The 18486-nt window shown below is 48.1% G+C and overlaps 1 protein-coding gene across 1 annotated transcript; it reads left to right on the top strand.

Moving 5' to 3' along the window:
• The first annotated feature begins 15749 nt into the window (after positions 1–15749).
• LOC123071062 (ethylene-responsive transcription factor 4) lies at positions 15750–16889 on the top strand. The gene has a single exon (XM_044494528.1). It carries the CDS (start codon positions 15865–15867, stop codon positions 16594–16596), a length of 732 nt encoding a protein of 243 aa, XP_044350463.1. The 5' UTR covers positions 15750–15864; the 3' UTR covers positions 16597–16889.
• Positions 16890–18486: the final 1597 nt, after the last annotated feature.

Consider the following 18486-nt stretch of genomic DNA (forward strand, 5'->3'; position numbering starts at 1 on the left):
AAAGACAATTATCATGAACAAGGAAATATAATAATAATGCTTTTATTATTGCCTCTAGGGCATATTTCCAACAGTCTCCCACTTGCACTAGAGTCAATAATCTAGTTACATTGTAATGAATCGAACACCCATGGAATTCTGGTGTTGATCATGTTTTGCTCTAGGGAGAGGTTTAGTCAACGGATCTGCTACATTCAGGTCCGTATGTACTTTACAAATCTCTATGTCTCCATCTTGAACATTTTCAAGAATGGAGTTGAAGCGACGCTTGATGTGCCTTGTCTTCTTGTGAAACCTGGGCTCCTTGGCAAGTGCAATAGCTCCAGAGTTGTCACAGAAGAGCTTGATCGGCCCCGACGCATTGGGTATGACTCCTAGGTCGGTGATGAACTCCTTCACCCATATTGCTTCATGTGCTGCCTCCGAGGCTGCCATGTACTCCGCTTCACATGTAGATCCCGCCACGACGCTTTGCTTGCAACTGCACCAGCTCACTGCCCCACCATTCAAAATATACACGTATCCGGTTTGTGACTTAGAGTCATCCAGATCTGTGTCGAAGCTAGCGTCGACGTAACCCTTTACGACGAGCTCTTCGTCACCTCCATAAACGAGAAACATTTCCTTAGTCCTTTTCAGGTACTTCAGGATATTCTTGACCGCTGTCCAGTGTTCCTTGCCGGGATTACTTTGGTACCTTCCTACCAAACTTACGGCAAGGTTTACATCAGGTCTGGTACACAGCATGGCATACATAATAGAACCTATGGCTGAGGCATAGGGGATGACGCTCATCTCTTCTATATCTTCTGCCGTGGTCGGACATTGAGCTGAGCTCAATTTCATACCTTGCAACACAGGCAAGAACCCCTTCTTGGATTGATCCATATTGAACTTCTTCAATATCTTATCAAGGTATGTGCTTTGTGAAAGACCTATGAGGCGTCTTGATCTATCTCTATAGATTTTGATGCCTAATATATAAGCAGCTTCTCCAAGGTCCTTCATTGAAAAACTTTTATTCAAGTAGGCCTTGATGCTGTCCAAGAGTTCTATATCATTTCCCATCAAAAGTATGTCATCTACATATAATATGAGAAATGCTACAGAGCTCCCACTCACTTTCTTGTAAACGCAGGCTTCTCCATAAGTCTGTGTAAATCCAAACGCTTTGATCATCTCATCAAAGCGAATGTTCCAACTCCGAGATGCTTGCACCAGCCCATAAATCGAGCGTTGGAGCTTGCACACTTTGTCAGCATTCTTAGGATCGACAAAACCTTCCGGCTGCATCATATACAATTCTTCCTTAAGGAAACCATTAAGGAATGCCGTTTTGACGTCCATTTGCCATATTTCGTAATCATAGAAAGCGGCAATTGCTAACATGATTCGGACGGACTTCAGCTTCGCTACCGGTGAGAAAGTCTCATCGTAGTCAACCCCTTGAACTTGTCGATAACCCTTAGCGACAAGCCGAGCTTTATAGATGGTCACATTACCATCCGCGCCTGTCTTCCTCTTAAAGATCCATTTATTTTCTATGGCTCGCCGCTCAACGGGCAAGTCAGTCAAAGTCCATACTTTGTTTTCATACATGGATCCTATCTCGGATTTCATGGCTTCCAGCCATTTGTCGGAATCCGGTCCCGCCATCGCTTCTTCATAGTTCGAAGGTTCACCGTTGTCTAACAACATGATTTCCAAGACAGGGTTGCCGTACCACTCTGGTGCGGAACGTGTCCTTGTGGACCTTCGGATTTCAGTAGGGGCTTGATCAGAAGTATCTTGATCATTTTCATTAACTTCCTCTCTAGTCGGTGCAGGCACCTCAGGAACATTTTCTTGAGTTGCGCCATTTTTCCGGTTCAAGAGGCAATACTTCATCAAGCTCTACTTTCCTCCCACTTACTTCTTTCGAGAGAAACTCTTTCTCCAGAAAGGACCCATTCTTGGCAACAAAGATCTTGCCTTCGGATCTGAGGTAGAAGGTGTACCCAATAGTTTCTTTTGGGTACCCTATGAAGACGCATTTTTCCGATTTGGGTTCGAGCTTTTCAGGTTGAAGTTTCTTGACATAAGCATCGCATCCCCAAACTTTTAGAAACGACAGCTTAGGTTTCTTCCCAAACCATAATTCATACGGTGTCGTCTCAACGGATTTCGACGGAGCCCTATTTAAAGTGAATGCGGCAGTCTCTAAAGCATAGCCCCAAAAAGAAAGCGGTAAATCGGTAAGAGACATCATAGATCGCACCATATCTAACAGAGTGCGATTACGACGTTCGGACACACCATTACGCTGAGGTGTTCCAGGCGGCGTGAGTTGTGAAACTATTCCACATTTTCTTAAGTGTGCCCCAAACTCGTGACTCAAGTATTCTCCTCCACGATCTGATCGTAGAAACTTGATTTTCCTGTCACGTTGATTTTCAACCTCACTCTGAAATTCCTTGAACTTTTCAAAGGTTTCAGACTTGTGTTTCATTAAGTAGACATACCCATACCTACTTAAATCATCAGTGAGGGTGAGAACATAACGATAGCCACCGCGAGCCTCAACACTCATCGGACCGCACACATCAGTATGTATGATTTCCAATAAGTCGGTTGCTCGCTCCATTGTTCCTGAGAACGGAGTCTTGGTCATTTTACCCATAAGGCATGGTTCGCACGTGTCAAATGATTCATAATCAAGAGACTCTAAAAGTCCATCAGCATGGAGCTTCTTCATGCGTTTAACACCTATGTGACCAAGGCGGCAGTGCCACAAGTATGTGGGACTATCATTATCAACCTTACTTCTTTTGGTACTCACATTATGAATATGTGTAGCATCACGTTCGAGATTCATAAGGAATAAACCATTCACCATAGGAGCATGACCATAAAACATATCTCTCATAAAAATGGAACAACCATTATTCTCAGATTTAAAAGAGTAGCCATCTCGAATTAAACGAGATCCCGATACAATGTTCATGCTCAAAGCTGGCACTAAATAACAATTATTAAGGTTTAAAACTAATCCCGAAGGGAGATGCAGAGGTAGCGTGCCGACGGCGATCACATTGACCTTGGAACCATTCCCGACGCACATCGTCACCTCGTCCTTTGCCAGTTTCCGCTTATTCCGCAGCCCCTGCTTTGAGTTACAAATGTGAGCAACTGCACCGGTATCAAATACCCAGGAGCTACTACGGGCACTAGTAAGGTACACATCAATTACATGTATATCACATATACCTTTTGTTTTGCCGGCCTTCTTATCCGCTAAGTACTTAGGGCAGTTCCGCTTCCAGTGACCGCTTCCCTTGCAATAAAAGCACTCAGTCTCGGGCTTGGGTCCATTCTTTGGCTTCTTCCCAGCAGCTTGCTTGCCGGGCGCGGCAACCTCCTTGCCGTCCTTCTTGAAGTTCTTTTTACCCTTGCCTTTCTTGAACTTAGTGGTTTTATTGACCATCAACACTTGATGTTCCTTTCTGACTTCTACCTCTGCTGATTTCAGCATAGCAAATACTTCAGGAATGGTCTTTTCCATCCCCTGCATATTGAAGTTCATCACAAAGCTCTTGTAGCTTGGTGGAAGCGACTGGAGGATTCTGTCAATGACCGCATCATCCGGGAGATTAACTCCCAGCTGAGTCAAGCGGTTATGCAACCCAGACATAGTGAGTATGTGCTCACTGACAGAACTGTTTTCCTCCATCTTACAGCTAAAGAATTTGTCGGAGACTTCATATCTCTCGACCCGGGCATGAGCTTGGAAAACCATTTTCAGCTCTTCGAACATCTCATATGCTCCATGTCTCTCAAAACGCTTTTGGAGCCCCGGCTCTAGGCTGTAAAGCATGCCGCACTGAACGAGGGAGTAGTCATCGAAACGTGCCTGCCAAGCGTTCATAACATCTTGTTCTGCAGGGAGAACGGGTGCGTCACCAAGCGGTGCTTGTAGGACATAATCTTTCTTGGCAGCTATGAGGATGATCCTCAGGTTCCGGACCCAGTCCGTATAGTTGCTGCCATCGTCTTTCAGCTTAGTTTTCTCTAGGAACGCGTTGAAGTTGAGGACTACGTTGGCCATTTGATCTACAAGACATATTGCAAAGATTTTAGACTAAGTTCATGATAATTAAGTTCAACTAATCAAATTATTAGTGAACTCCCACTTAGATTAGACATCCCTCTGGTCATCTAAGTATTACATGATCCGAGTTAAACTAGACCGTGTCCGATCATCACGTGAGACGGACTAGTCAACATCGGTGAACATCTTCATGTTGATCGTATCTTCTATACGACTCATGCTCGACCTTTCGGTCTTCTGTGTTCCGAGGCCATGTCTGTACATGCTAGGCTCGTCAAGTCAACCTAAGTGTTTGCATGTGTAAATCTGTCTTACACCCGTTGTATGTGAACGTCTGAATAAAACACCCGATCATCACGTGGTGTTTTGAAACAGCGAACTGTCGCAACGGTGCACAGTTAGGGGGAACACTTCTTGAAATTATTGTGAGGGATCATCTTATTTACTACCGTCGTTCTAAGTAAACAAGATGCAAAACATGATAAACATCACATGCAATCAAATAATAAACGTGACATGATATGGCCAATATCACATAGCTCCTTTGATCTCCATCTTGGGGCTCCATGATCATCTTGTCACCGGCTTGACACCATGATCTCCATCATCATGATCTCCATCATCGTGTCTCCATGAAGTTGCTCGCCAACTATTACTTCTACTACTATGGCTAACGCGTTTAGCAATAAAGTAAAGTAATTTACATGGCGTTTCTTGATGACACGCAGGTCATATAAAAGAATAAAGACAACTCCTATGGCTCCTGCCGGTTGTCATACTCATCGACATGCAAGTCGTGAATCCTATTACAATAGCATGAACATCTCATACATCACATATAGATCATTCATCATTCATCACAACTTTGGCCATATCATATCACAAACCACTTGCTGCAAAAACAAGTTAGACGTCCTCTAATTGTTGTTGCAAGTTTTACGTGGCTGAATTAGGGTTCTAGCAAGAACGTTTTCTTACCTACGTTAAAGCCACAACGTGATTTGTCAACTTCTATTTACCCTTCATAAGGACCCTGTTCATCGATTCCGCTCCAACTAAAGTAGGAGAGACAGACACCCGCCAGCCACCTTATGCAACTAGTGCATGTTAGTCGGTGGAACCGGTCTCACGTAAGCGTACGTGTAAGGTTGGTCCGGGCCGCTTCATCCCACAATACCGCTGAAGCAAGAAAGGACTAGTAACGGCAAGAAAGTTGACAAATCTACGCCCACAACAAATTGTGTTCTACTCGCGCAAGAAGAACTACGCATAGACCTAGCTCATGATGCCACTGTTGGGGAACGTTGCAGAAAACAAAAATTTTCCTACTCGTTTCACCAAGATCATCTAGGAGTTCATCTAGCAACGAGTGATTAGATGCATCTACATACCTTTGTAGATCGCGAGCGGAAGCGTTCAAAAGAACGGTGATGATGTAGTCGTACTCGACGTGATCCAAATCACCGATGACCAGCGCCGAACGGACGGCACCTCCGCGTTCAACACACGTACGGAACAGCCACGTCTCCTCCTTCTTGATCCAGCAAGGGAGGGAGGAGAGGTTGAGGGAGATGGCACCAGCAGCAGCACGACGGCGTGGTGTTGATGGAGCTGCAGTACTCCGGCAGAGCTTCGCTAAGCACTATGGAGGTTGAGGAGGTGTTGGGGAGGGAGAAGGAGGCAACCAAAGGCCGAGGCGTTCAGGTATGAAGTCCCTCCTCTCCCCCACTATATATAGGGGTGCCAAGGGGGGTGGCCGGCCCTAGGAGATCCAATCTCCTAGGGGGTGCGGCGGCCTAGGGGGGTTTTCCCTCCCCCCCAAGGCACCTAGGAGGTGCCTTACCCTCCTAGGACTCTTTCCCCCTTAAACCCTAGGCGCATGGGCCTATGTGGGGCTGGTGCCCTTGGCCCATTAGGCCAAGGCGCACCCCCTTACAGCCCATGTGGCCCCCCGGGACAGGTGGACCCACCCGGTGGACCCCCGGGACCCTTCCGGTGGTCCCGGTACAATACCGATAACCCCGAAACTTGTCCCGATGCCCGAAACAGGACTTCCCATATATAAATCTTTACCTCCGGACCATTCCGGAACTCCTCGTGACGTCCGGGATCTCATCCGGGACTCCGAACAACATTCGGGTTACTGCATATACATATCCCTACAACCCTAGCGTAACTGAACCTTAAGTGTGTAGACCCTACGGGTTCGGGAGACAAGCAGACATGACCGAGACGACTCTCCGGTCAATAACCAACAGCGGGATCTGGATACCCATGTTGGCTCCCACATGCTCCACGATGATCTCATCGGATGAACCACGATGTCGAGGATTCAATCAACCCCGTACGCTATTCCCTTTGTCTATCGATATGTTACTTGCCCGAGATTCGATCGTCGGTATCCCAATACCTCGTTCAATCTCGTTACCGGCAAGTCACTTTACTCGTACCGTAATGCATGATCCCGTGACCAGACACTTGGTCACTCTGAGCTCATTATGATGATGCATTACCGAGTGGGCCCAGTGATACCTCTCCGTCATACGGAGTGACAAATCCCAGTCTTGATCCATGTCACCCAACAGACACTTTCGGAGATACCCGTAGTCTACCTTTATAGTCACCCAGTTACGTTGTGACGTTTGGCATACCCAAAGCACTCCTACGGTATCCGGGAGTTACACGATCTCATGGTCTAAGGAAAAGATACTTTGACATTGCAAAACTCTAGCAAACGAACTATACGATCTTGTGCTATGTTTAGGATTGGGTCTCGTCCATCACATCATTCTCCCAATGATGTGATCTCGTTATCAATGACATCCAGTGTCCATAGTCAGGAAACCATGACTATCTGTTGATCAACGAGCTAGTCAACTAGAGGCTCACTAGGGACATGTTGGTGTCTGTTATTCACACATGCATTACGATTTCCGGATAACACAATTATAGCATGAATAAAGACAATTATCATGAACAAGGAAATATAATAATAATGCTTTTATTATTGCCTCTAGGGCATATTTCCAACATGTTTCCGGTTAATACAATTCTAGCATGAATAATAAACATTTATCATGATATAAGGAAATAAATAATAACTTTATTATTGCCTCTAGGGCATATTTCCTTCACCCCCAACTCAAAATCCCAATTAAACAAGTATCATCACTAAACCCAATTCAATTAATTAAAGAGTGATGAGATCAATAATAATATCCAATTCCAGATACTCAAAATGTCCATAACCGGGGACATGGCTAACCATGATTAGTTTATACACTCTGCAGAGATTACGCACTTTTCCCCACAAGACTCGACCGCATCCATGATCGGATGATCGAGACATAGTCTTTCTGAAGCATTAACTCTCTACTCCGGGCAGACTGGAACACCTACTTTCCCTCTATATCTGCTAGTCCGCCTCTTCAAGAGCTCATACAACTTACTCAACTATGCCAGAGCCCATAATGGCTTGTGGCTGCACATGAAAGTTTTTAGTCATGAAATATCATATGATCCCTATGAGCCTAGGTGGCGAACCGAGGAAAAATCACACGGATACCCCGGGATTTCCCTTAATGGACAACACTGGGTACCCCAGGTGTCCCAACCAATCCACCTAGATGTGTATTAAAGTTGCCACCTTAATGTTATCCAAAATTAATAACTCTCATAACTTCCATGTGAATCATGATCCAATCCCCATCTGCGAGCACGGCTAAGCAATAATAAAGCATAACGTATATTCCCGGGGTGATCAAAAAGGTATTAGGTTCCTACCTCAAGTACTACAACCAAACCACATGTTCCCAATCCTACTCATGCAAATATTTGAGTGGCAATACTAATGCATAGTAAAAACTGGGTATAGAAGAGTATGATCAAAGTGTAACTTGCCTTGCTGACGATCTGCAAACTCTAGAGATTCGTAGTAACAAGCTTCTCACTTGGCTAATCTAGTGTAGACAAACAGTAGCATACATAAGCAACCACTCAAACGAAACAACGAGAAAACGAGAAAATATCCAAATCGAACATGAAACAAGCAAACAGCTAAACTAAATAGAAAACAAAACCTAACAGCATTATTATCGAGTGGATTAGATCTTAACAGTAGGTACATGTGATTAGCTACGATTTGTAAAAAGAAACAACTCAAACGCAGGAACGAAACAAGATCGTTTACTAATCTGAGCTAAACTCAAATTTAAATTGTCAAAATCTTGTTCAAGTTGGTTAACTGGAAAGAACAGATCATTACGAAGATTTAGGCGTTGGTTTCATCTAATTTGGACTAACGAGTAAAAATTTACACTAGTTTTAAGATCAGGGTCTAAATCGTGATAAAACTATTCGCACATAGGTGCCTAGCCGAAAATAAAACCAAAAAAGAAGAAACTACGGCGCGAACGTTCATTAACAGAACTAATCTAATGAAAACCGTTCGTTAAAACGAACGAATGAGTGAACGTTTACTAATTAACTAAAAAACGAAAACCAATCTAATCATAGAAACAAAAAAACGTAAGAACCGGCCGGTTCTTACCGGTCAACGGCGGGCGGCGACTTGGGCGTTGGCGGCGCGGGCGACGGCGAGGCGAGGTGGCGGCGCTGGCGGCTGTGTGAGGCGGCGGTGGCTCAGGCGGCGGGGCGGCTGCGGGTGGTGGCGGGAGGCGAGGCTGCGGGCGACGGCGACCTGGGAGGAGGAGGGGGTGGCGGCGGCGACGGCTTATAAAGGCCTGGGGGGAAGGGGTTCCCGGCTTGGGTTCCAAATTAGACGGCAGCGGCGACTCAGACTCCGAGGAGTCCGGCGCGGCTACAGTGTCACGCGCAGGGAAGGCGGCGGCCTACTGGGCCGGCTGGGCTTCGGCCCAGTCCGTTCGAAACTATTTTTTTAAATAATATCACCACGAAAGAGAAATCCTAAATAAAATATAAAAAAATCTAAAAATGCTAGAAACAATTTTCATCGTCCAAACCTAATATTTAGGACAAGATGAACATTTTTGACTAAAATGCAATTTTCAAAAATGCAAGTTTTCTCTAATTCAAATAAAATAGCAAAAAAATACATATAAAAATAATAATTTGATTTTAAAATTCTTTCTCCAATATTTCTCTTAGGTTGAAGAAGTCATATTATCTTCTCCCATTTATTTTATTATTGAAAATAATTGGAGAGAAAAATAATAAAATCAAATTGATCCTCTTTTCAAATTTGAAATAAATTCAAATATGAAAATTTGTGAAATCTCCAACTCTCTCCTTAGGTCCTTGAGTTGCTTAAGATTTCTAGGATCACAACAAAATGCAAATAAAATATGATATGCATGTGATGATCTTTGTATAACATCCAAAGTAAAAATTGAGATGTTACAATATCCACCCAAATATGGGGCGGATATGGGGGCACCCGGGCACACCCGCCACGTTGGACTGACGGCGGGGTCCCAAGCGAGACGGCCATGACAATTACTTTGTTTCGGCATGACAATCTTCTGACAATTGTTTTATACAACATGATAACTTTCACTTGAAATTATGAAAAATCTTTAGGCCAACTCCACCGCGCGACCCCATCTTGTCCAGGTGCGTCCGTTTGGGGTAGAACGGACGAATAGCGCGGCCCAACACACGGCCCCAAACGGATAAATGTCTGGATTCCGTCTGTTTTCGACCCATCCCCCGCCCAAACTTGCGCCGAGTTTGGGGTGAAACGGACATCGCGCCCTTATCCCCCCGTGGCCCGCATGTCGAGGACACAAGCAGTCCCATTCGGTTCCAACGCCTCCACCCCCTCTACCGTCCCGCCCCACCGACGGCGCCGCCGCTATTCTTCGGCCACCTCCTCACCGCGCAGCCCCCGAACGTCCATAGCAAACCACGTCTTGACATGGCCGCCATCACGCCCGCGCTTTCGCCGTAGTTTGGGCCGTTGATCGGAGGAGGTTTGGCCGTCGCCCTCGTAGCCGGCGGCAGAGTGGATACAACCGCAGGCGACGCAGCACGGCGGGCATGGCAGCTTCCGACGAGTGCTCTAGAGCGACCAGTAGTCGGCCGCCAACCACCCCTGCGTCGAGGTGATCACCGCGGCCTCTTTGCCACCACGACCGCAAGGTGTTCGACATTTTGCCCACAAAGGTATGGACAGCGGAGATGAGTTTTTCTTCCACCACTTCATTCGTTCATCGGACGGCTCGTCGTCGGATGATGAAGATCTTGTGGTGGCTGCACTGGTGGTTCACGACCACATTCAATGGCAGCTTCCTCGGTACAGGGGGTCAATCCCTGGCCGTGCTCCCAACCCGAACCGCAATAGGGAGAGAGGCCACGCCCTGCTCTATGCCGACTACTTTGCGAACACCCCGCTGTTCAAGCCGGATAAATTCCGTCGCCGTTTTTGTATGGCAAGGCATGTGTTCAATCGTATCCGAAAGGGAGTGGTTGCTCATGACCCATACTCCGAGTGCAAGACGGATGCCCTTGGCAAGCTTGGATTCTCCTCTTACCAGAAATGCACTGCGACCATCTGCATGCTAGCATATGGAATTCCATGCGATTTGGTGGATGAGTATGTGCGTATGAGTGAGACAACGTGTCTGATGTCACTGTACAAGTTCTGCCAGTCTGTGATCGAGGTGTTTGGCCCTGAGTACTTGAGGTAGCCAACTGCCGCTGATACAGAGAGATTATTGGCGACCAACGCAGTTAGAGGCTTTCCAAGCATATGCTTGGCAGCATAGATTGTATGCACTGGGAGTGGAAGAACTGTCCATTTGCTTGGCAGGGCCAGTACAAGGGGCAAGTCAAAGCGTGCACTGTCATATTAGAAGCGGCGGCTTCACAGGATCTTTGGATATGGCATTCTTTCTTCGGCATGGCAGATTCTCACAATGATATCAACGTGCTGCAGTGTTCTCCAGTCTTCGCAAGGCTTGCAGAAGGCCACTCCCCACCTGTCAACTTTGAGATCAACGACCACTAGTACAACAAGGGATACTATCTAGCTGATGGTATATATCCTCAGTGGTCAACTTTTGTGCAGACAATCTCGAAACCCCAAGGTGAGAAGAGAAAGAGATTTGCCCAAATGCAAGAGAGTGCTAGAAAGGATGTGGAACGTGCTTTTGGTATGCTTCAATCCCGATGGGGTGTCATTCGAAACCCTGCACTGTCATGGGATGAAAGGAAGCTTTGGAAGATGATGACTGCTTGTGTGATCATGCACAACATGATCATCGAGGACGAGCGTGATGACAGTATCTTCGACCTAGGATTTGATTATCAAGGTAAAAATGTTGAGCCCCTGCACCAAGAACCGGCCATGTTTGAACAGTTTGTCCAGTTCCATCATGAGCTGCGTGATTGGCACACTTATTTGGATCGTCAAAATGACTTGGTTGAGCACGTGTGGGATCACATTGGCAACCAATAGATGTATTGGTTCATTTTATGTCAATTCAAGACAATTTTGATTTGGTTGTAAAATTATTTTATTAGAGACAATTTTGATTTGTTGTAAAACTATTTTTATTTCCAAACAATTAATATTTGGACGTGCAAACTTGTTTTGATATGAAATATGGGCATTTTAGGACGTGGCGGACAGGATGGGGCAAACGGATGCGGACGCGTGCTGGACGCACGGCCACCGCATCCCAGGACAGGCCCAGACTCGACCCCATTGCCCTACCCAAACGGACAGAATCCGGACAAAATGGACGTCCGTTTGGGGTCGCGCGGTGATGTTGGCCTTATACAACTGAATGGCCATTTATTGGTTTTCGCATGATAATTTTATAGTGTCTGCTGAAAGTTTTTTTTCTGAGCGAACGACTTCGTTCATTTCTACATGAATGAGGGAAGTGATAGTTCGTTCGGAGTAGTATATTATGGTCGGCTAAGTTTTAAAACAAACGCTCTTCTGGAACTACAACACGTCCAACACGCAGCAGCACTGAACCAGAGTGGCCTCGCTGGTAGCAGTGGGATCTCCGCGTCGGCAAGGAGTTGCCAACGGCCCGCGGTCCTATCCAAGCCATAAATTGGACGGTAGCGGCGGTGCCTGGTACATGCTCCGCGGGGTGCGCCCAGCAAGTCGCCCGTCCGCCCGCCAGAAAGTGGCAGTGCGGCTGCCGCAAGCGTGTGATGGAAGCGGCGCGGCGGCATCACGCAATCCGCGGGCACCCGGCGCGTGCGCGCCTGTGGCTCTGTGCGTGGGTGGTGGTGGGGGCGGCTGTACCAACTGTCGGTCTAGGAGAGCGGCCGCCCGCGCCTCGAAACAAGAGAGAGAGAGAAACCAGCGGTGCGGTGCGGGCGGCATGGTGGGTGCCTACCCACGGCACGGCACGGCACCGCGATCCGAGCGGCACGCCCGCGCAGCCGGCTGATGCCGACATGTGGGCTGGTCGACCGCGCTCGTCGCTCCGTTAACGCCGCCGTCCGCGTCCCGCCAGGACAAATTCAGTGCGCCCGGTTGTTTTCGTCGTGCGTGTGACGCCCGCCATGCAGCGCAAAAGTAGCTCGTCCGTCGTGCTCACCGGGGATCGCCAGATCGGGATACTGCTTTTGTGCCCGTCGTGAATATTCAACGTGTTGAGATCGACCTGATAAGAATGCTGTCGCAGGGTGCGTGCGTAGGATATAGGAATAAAATACTCCTACTACACTTAGTGAATGATATCTCAACAAATTCCATCGTTTGCTCCACTTTCTGAAGTCTTCTTGCCACCCAGGTTCAAGCAGTACAGTATATGTATGTTCTGTCGGGTTAAAAAAGAGAGCGCAAGAACTGTAGCCGGCGGGGTCGGAAATCTGGATGAAATATAATGCCACGAAGCGTCGAGAAAAGTTCGTTCGTCCATGGCACCATTGGAGGCGACTACTCAAGCAACGGAGCCTGCGTCCATCTCGCCGAAAGGAGCTCCATAAAATTCGGTCCACTTTTCGCAACAGCAACTCGCGCTTTTCCCCGCACGAAGACCGATCAAAAGCGAGCGATGGGCGCGGCGAGGGAGAGGGGCGCCTGTCCACCAGCAGCGTATCTTGCGGCACCGAGCTTCCCCACACGACACGGTTCCTCCCCCGCGCGGCGCGGTGAGCCAGGGTTGACGATCCGTTACCGCAGCCGCAGGCAGGCAGGCGTGCGTTGGATAGGGCGACAGCGGGGAGGAGGTGGTGGCCGCCGCGGCCCACGTGTCTTTCTTTACGCGCCTGCTCCCGTGCGCTGCTGATGCCGATGCTGCGCCCCCCGCGCCTGACCCCAGCTCGGGACGCACGGATCGCGATGCGTCGTCTTCCTCGCCGCGGGGCCCGCGCGGTGGCTCTCGCGCTACGTGCCGCTCCACGCTCCAAGTGGGCCCCCCCCCCCGAGCGGCGGCTTTGCTTCCTTCGTCCTCCCCTCCCGCACTCGCTTTTTGGCTCCGATATGTGGGGGCTTTTTTGCACTCCGGCGCTCGCGTTTCATGACTTTTACGCACGCACTCCCGCGGAACAGTTGCTTGGTTGGCCACGCGTTTCAGTACCATACAGACCTTTCTGTCCTATATACTCACTGCACACCTCGTACTGTATGATACTACTACTATCAGAGATTGTAATTATCTGTTGCTCTTTATTATCTATATATATGTACAGTTTTTTTGCGGGAGATCTATATACAGTTAAGAAAGAGTCTCAGTGCACATTAAAATGGCATTCTAACATTTTTTTAGAACCATGCATACAACTATGCAATGGTAGTGGTACACTCATCAACCATGCATATAACTATGCAATGGCAGCGTACACTCGGTCATTTGTTGTCTCACAACGGTACTCAAATCATTCTAACAATTTGAGTAGGTTTTAACAATTCGAGGCGGCCGCGCGGACGATGGGAAGCACTGTCAGGTATATGGTGTGGTGGTGGTAGCACGGAGCAGCTAGTAGGCAGGGATAGCCTGCAGCAGACACACAAATTGAGACGGTATTTTTCTTCAATCCACCTCCACCCCCCCCCCCCCAAATCGAGGGCCTTGTGCGGTCGGCCACTTTTGGCTTCCTCATGAACGGGCCTGTTGTTAATCAAATGTTTGTTCTAACGAACCCTGACACAGTGTCCTGATCAATGGAGAGAGCACTAGTAACATACCATCGCAAGTTTTAATTTCATTTTTCTTGAAAATTAAATCTATTATTTAAAACAGAAGTATTATTATGCTACTCATAGACAATCAATAATATTAGGTGATATGATGATAAAACACATATGAACATTGGATTTGATGACCTTAAGCGACAACGGCGCAATAATAGTATACAATGTACCCCAAAATAGAAACTACCAACAAAACATATCATATAATTAACATTAAAGCAACTATTACAAATTTAAAATTTGTATATATGCTACTTCGTAGACAATCAATATTATCCAGGGATATCATAAAGCACACATATATCAATGTTGGATTTTTTATTTATTTTTTGACCCGACATCACATGGAATAGCTGGCTTATTCCACGACTCCTTAGTGAGAATCACAGATATATTCGCTCCACGCATGAGTCGAACTTTGGTTGCCGGGTGCACCACTGTGATCCCAGCCATTGGGCTACTGCCCTGTTCTCATATCAATGTTGGATTTGATGACATTAAGCGACAAACTCGAGTTGTATACAATGTACTCCTAAGTAGAAGCTACATGACAAAACATATCATATACGAGTATAATTTAAGGTTACAGGCCTAGTGACGGTCCTATTGTCGTCACTCTAAAACAGTTGCAATCAAAAAGAGCTTCATACTTATGTCATCAGGAGATTTGACGAGTACGCTTATGGAATCGTAATTTGATGATACATGATTGTTGAGAACATTTTCAAGCGAAAGTGCTTCCCGAACATTCGTCAATACAACATTGTAGATGAAAGGTTACAACATTGGCTTAGTTTGTCAACTTAACAACCAAAGCCCGTGAAGGACACACATGATAATTGCACATCTTTGTTTATCTAGAAGTTACATGTTATAAATTTTAATTTTCTAAAAAAATCTTCAAAAAATATATTTTTAAACATAATCATCACAATACTCCCTCCGTGCATTAATATAAGAACTTTTAGTTATTTCAAAATATCGATTACATAAATACTAAAATGAATGAACAGACATATAAAATATGTCTAGCTACATACGAATTAAGTAAAAGCTAAAAGGTTTTATATTAGGGAAAATGGGAGTAGTTGACAAGACATGATAAAGTAAATTATAGGGAAATAAAGCAAAAAAGAATCCATACACTCATCGTTGAAATGTTATCTAAACAAATAATGTAGAGTATTTTTTGCAAGAAAAATGACTTTGCGAGGCTAGAATGGAAATGACCAGCAAACTAAGGGTATGGCAACGCAAAGTACATCCGTTCCCTGGCATCCAGCAAACATTGTGCAAATTTAAACTCTGGCGGTGGGCTAAACAGAAAAGGGGCCGCTCGCCTAATTTAGTGCCGCCACGCCGAAGACGAGTGGGGGGGCGGCGGCGAGGCGACGCGAGGACAGTCAAACCGCTCGCTGACTGCGCCGCGTTTTATTCCCTCTCGCCGCTCCCTCCACCGCTCGCTCCCCTTTTCCCCTACTCACTTCCCTTTTTTAACCCCCCGTCCATCTATAAATGCCCGTCCCCCTCCTCGCCTTATCCTGGGCGCTACACACCCACCCCACCCCCCTGCATCACCAAAACGCCCGAATAACCAAAAAGATACGCGCACGCCACTTGTACACCTGCTGCACCCATGGCGCCTAGAGCGGCGGAGAAGGCGCCTGTCTCCCCGCCCACCAGGCTCGGCCTTGGCGTTGGCGGCGGGGTCGGAGTCGTCGCCGGTGGCGCGCACTACAGGGGCGTCCGGAAGCGCCCATGGGGACGTTACGCCGCGGAGATCCGTGACCCGGCCAAGAAGAGCAGGGTCTGGCTCGGCACGTACGATACGGCGGAGGAGGCCGCGCGCGCCTACGACACCGCCGCGCGCGAGTTCCGCGGCGCCAAGGCGAAAACTAACTTCCCGTTCCCTTCGTCGTCGTCGTCGTCCCCTGTCGCCGGCGGCGGCAGCCCGAGCAGCAACAGCACCTTGGACTCTAGCGGGGGAGGGAGCGGCGGCTGCGCCCAGGCGCCCATGCAGGCCATCCCGCTGCCGCCCGCCCTCGACCTGGACCTCTTCCACCGCGCGGCGGCCGTGACGGCCGTCGCCGGCGGCGGCATGCGCTTCCCGTTCAACGGTTACCCGGTGGCATCGCGCCAGCCTCTGCACCCGTACTTCTTCTACGAACAGGCCGCGGCCGCCGCGGCGGCGGCGTCGGGGTATCGCGCGCTGAAGGTGGCGCAGCCGGTCACCGTGGCGGCCGTTGCCCAGAGCGACTCCGACTCCTCGTCGGTCGTTGATCTGTCCCCGTCGCCCCCCGCGGTGACAGCGCATAAGGCGGTCACGTTTGATCTGGATCTGAACGGGCCGCCGCCTTCGGAGGACTAGACAAAGGACAAATTTTAGATGATGACTGTAGTTTCTCATTTTTCCTGCAGGCAACTTTTTTTTCCTTCTTCTGTTCTGGTCCTCTTGTATTTTTGTTTAGTTGTCTGAGACAGACCGAGGAGCCTTGTAAATAGTTTTTCCGCCGAGAACAGAGCAGAACCGATCTGAGATCTGTTGGTCTAAACGGATCAAACCGGCGTTGAGGTGAACCGAGACTTGAGTATTATATGTGTAAGATGAGTGTAGCATGATGAATTTTTCAGAACATAAGTCTCCTATCTATTCCATCTTTTGTGTTCAGAAAGGCAAGATTTAGAGCATGCTTGGATACGTTTTAGTCCCATGACTAAAAGTAGTGGGACTAAAACTTGCTAGTCTCACCCATACTTGCTTGGATCCAAACCCTCCAATCCAGAACTAAGGAGAGGAATTAAATGAGGAGAGAGAGAGCTAATACATATTTTAGTAGGTTTTTCATGACTAAAAGATTTTAGCCTCAAGACTAGTCCTAGCCTCTCTTTAGTCAGGGGTGCTTGAAACTTTAGCCTCATTTTTAGTCAGACTCCTTTATATCAAGCACCCTTTTATGGTTGGGAAACATTTATTCGCTAATCGGCGCCGCTCCGTCTCCTGTAATCAGTTTTGCTGCCATCTCTGCGACACGGCACTGAATGGTTTGGTGAATTGCACGTCTCACTCTGCATGGATGCTTCTGGGCTCGACTGACCTGAGGCTGAACTGATCAGGAGTAATTGAGCTGGAAGTAACGTGAATTTGCATGTAATTATTGCTCGCTCAGCTGTCAAATTTGCGGCTTTCAAACCCTTCACACGCTGACAGCTTGGGAGAAAAGGAAAGATGGGTTAGATCTAGGGACGGAAAGGGCCAAGCTGCAGTGGGCACGAGAGACAAGTGTGGACGAGGGAGAGAGAGAGATGGCGTGGGAGCGGTGCGGTGCGGTGGACGGACCGACGATCCGTAGGCGCGATGGAACCGCGACTGCGTTGTTCTACTCGTGACCTTGAGAATAACGTGTGCGTGTGGGCGACGTCTGTACGACGCGTGGTGCGCGGCCGCCGGTCCCCGCTGCCGGCCCGGCCCGGGGATCCTCTCTGCCGGATCCATGCTGCACCGGATGCGTGCGTGGGGTTGGACTTTGGTGGGTGGCGCGCCGTTGCTAATGGTTGGAGCGGAGCCGCGTGTTCGGGTGGGCGCTTGGGTATTTGCGCGAGGACCGGGCGCGGTCTCGGCCGACATGCGTGGGCCAGACAAGCGGAACGGCGGGCATCAGGACGCAGTGATTCGCGGGGCGGCTGCCTCACCTCACGGTGGGGCCTGCCGCGTGCCCCGCCTTCCGAAGGTTGCAGCTTTTCTCGTTTCACTGCTACTAGCATATATTTTTATCGTAACGGTGCTCGTATATTTTAGACGTTCTTTTAGGGACGTACTCCATTTTAGACGTGAACACATCGTACGTATAGCAGAGCTCGTATTTTAGTGTGGCTACGACATGTTTACACCGGTTCGCTCTCATGCGCGCTGCTTGCGGTGGCTTTCTTGAGGCACCTCACGCTCGACCTACATATGAGGGCATCTACAGTCGGACTTAAGAAATCGGATTTTAATCGTCCGCGGATACATTCGGGCGAGTCCGCGGATAGCAAAGTCACCCCTTTAACGTCCTCTTCTACATCCGGGTTATTAACAAATTCTCATACACACGCAATTAAATGCAATGAAAAGCTAGTCTAAATTGCACGGGCGCTCTCCTTATTGTTTCCTTTCGTGCCCATGTCTAGCGGCCGTAAGCCCCGTGAAGTGAAGGTAAGCGACTAGCAAAAATAGAACACGAGACACGGACTAGCTCACAAGGGACAACAAGGCGCCGTC

The sequence above is a fragment of the Triticum aestivum genome, chromosome 3B, assembly GCF_018294505.1.
Source record: "Triticum aestivum cultivar Chinese Spring chromosome 3B, IWGSC CS RefSeq v2.1, whole genome shotgun sequence".
NCBI classification, from domain to species: Eukaryota; Viridiplantae; Streptophyta; class Magnoliopsida; order Poales; family Poaceae; genus Triticum; species Triticum aestivum.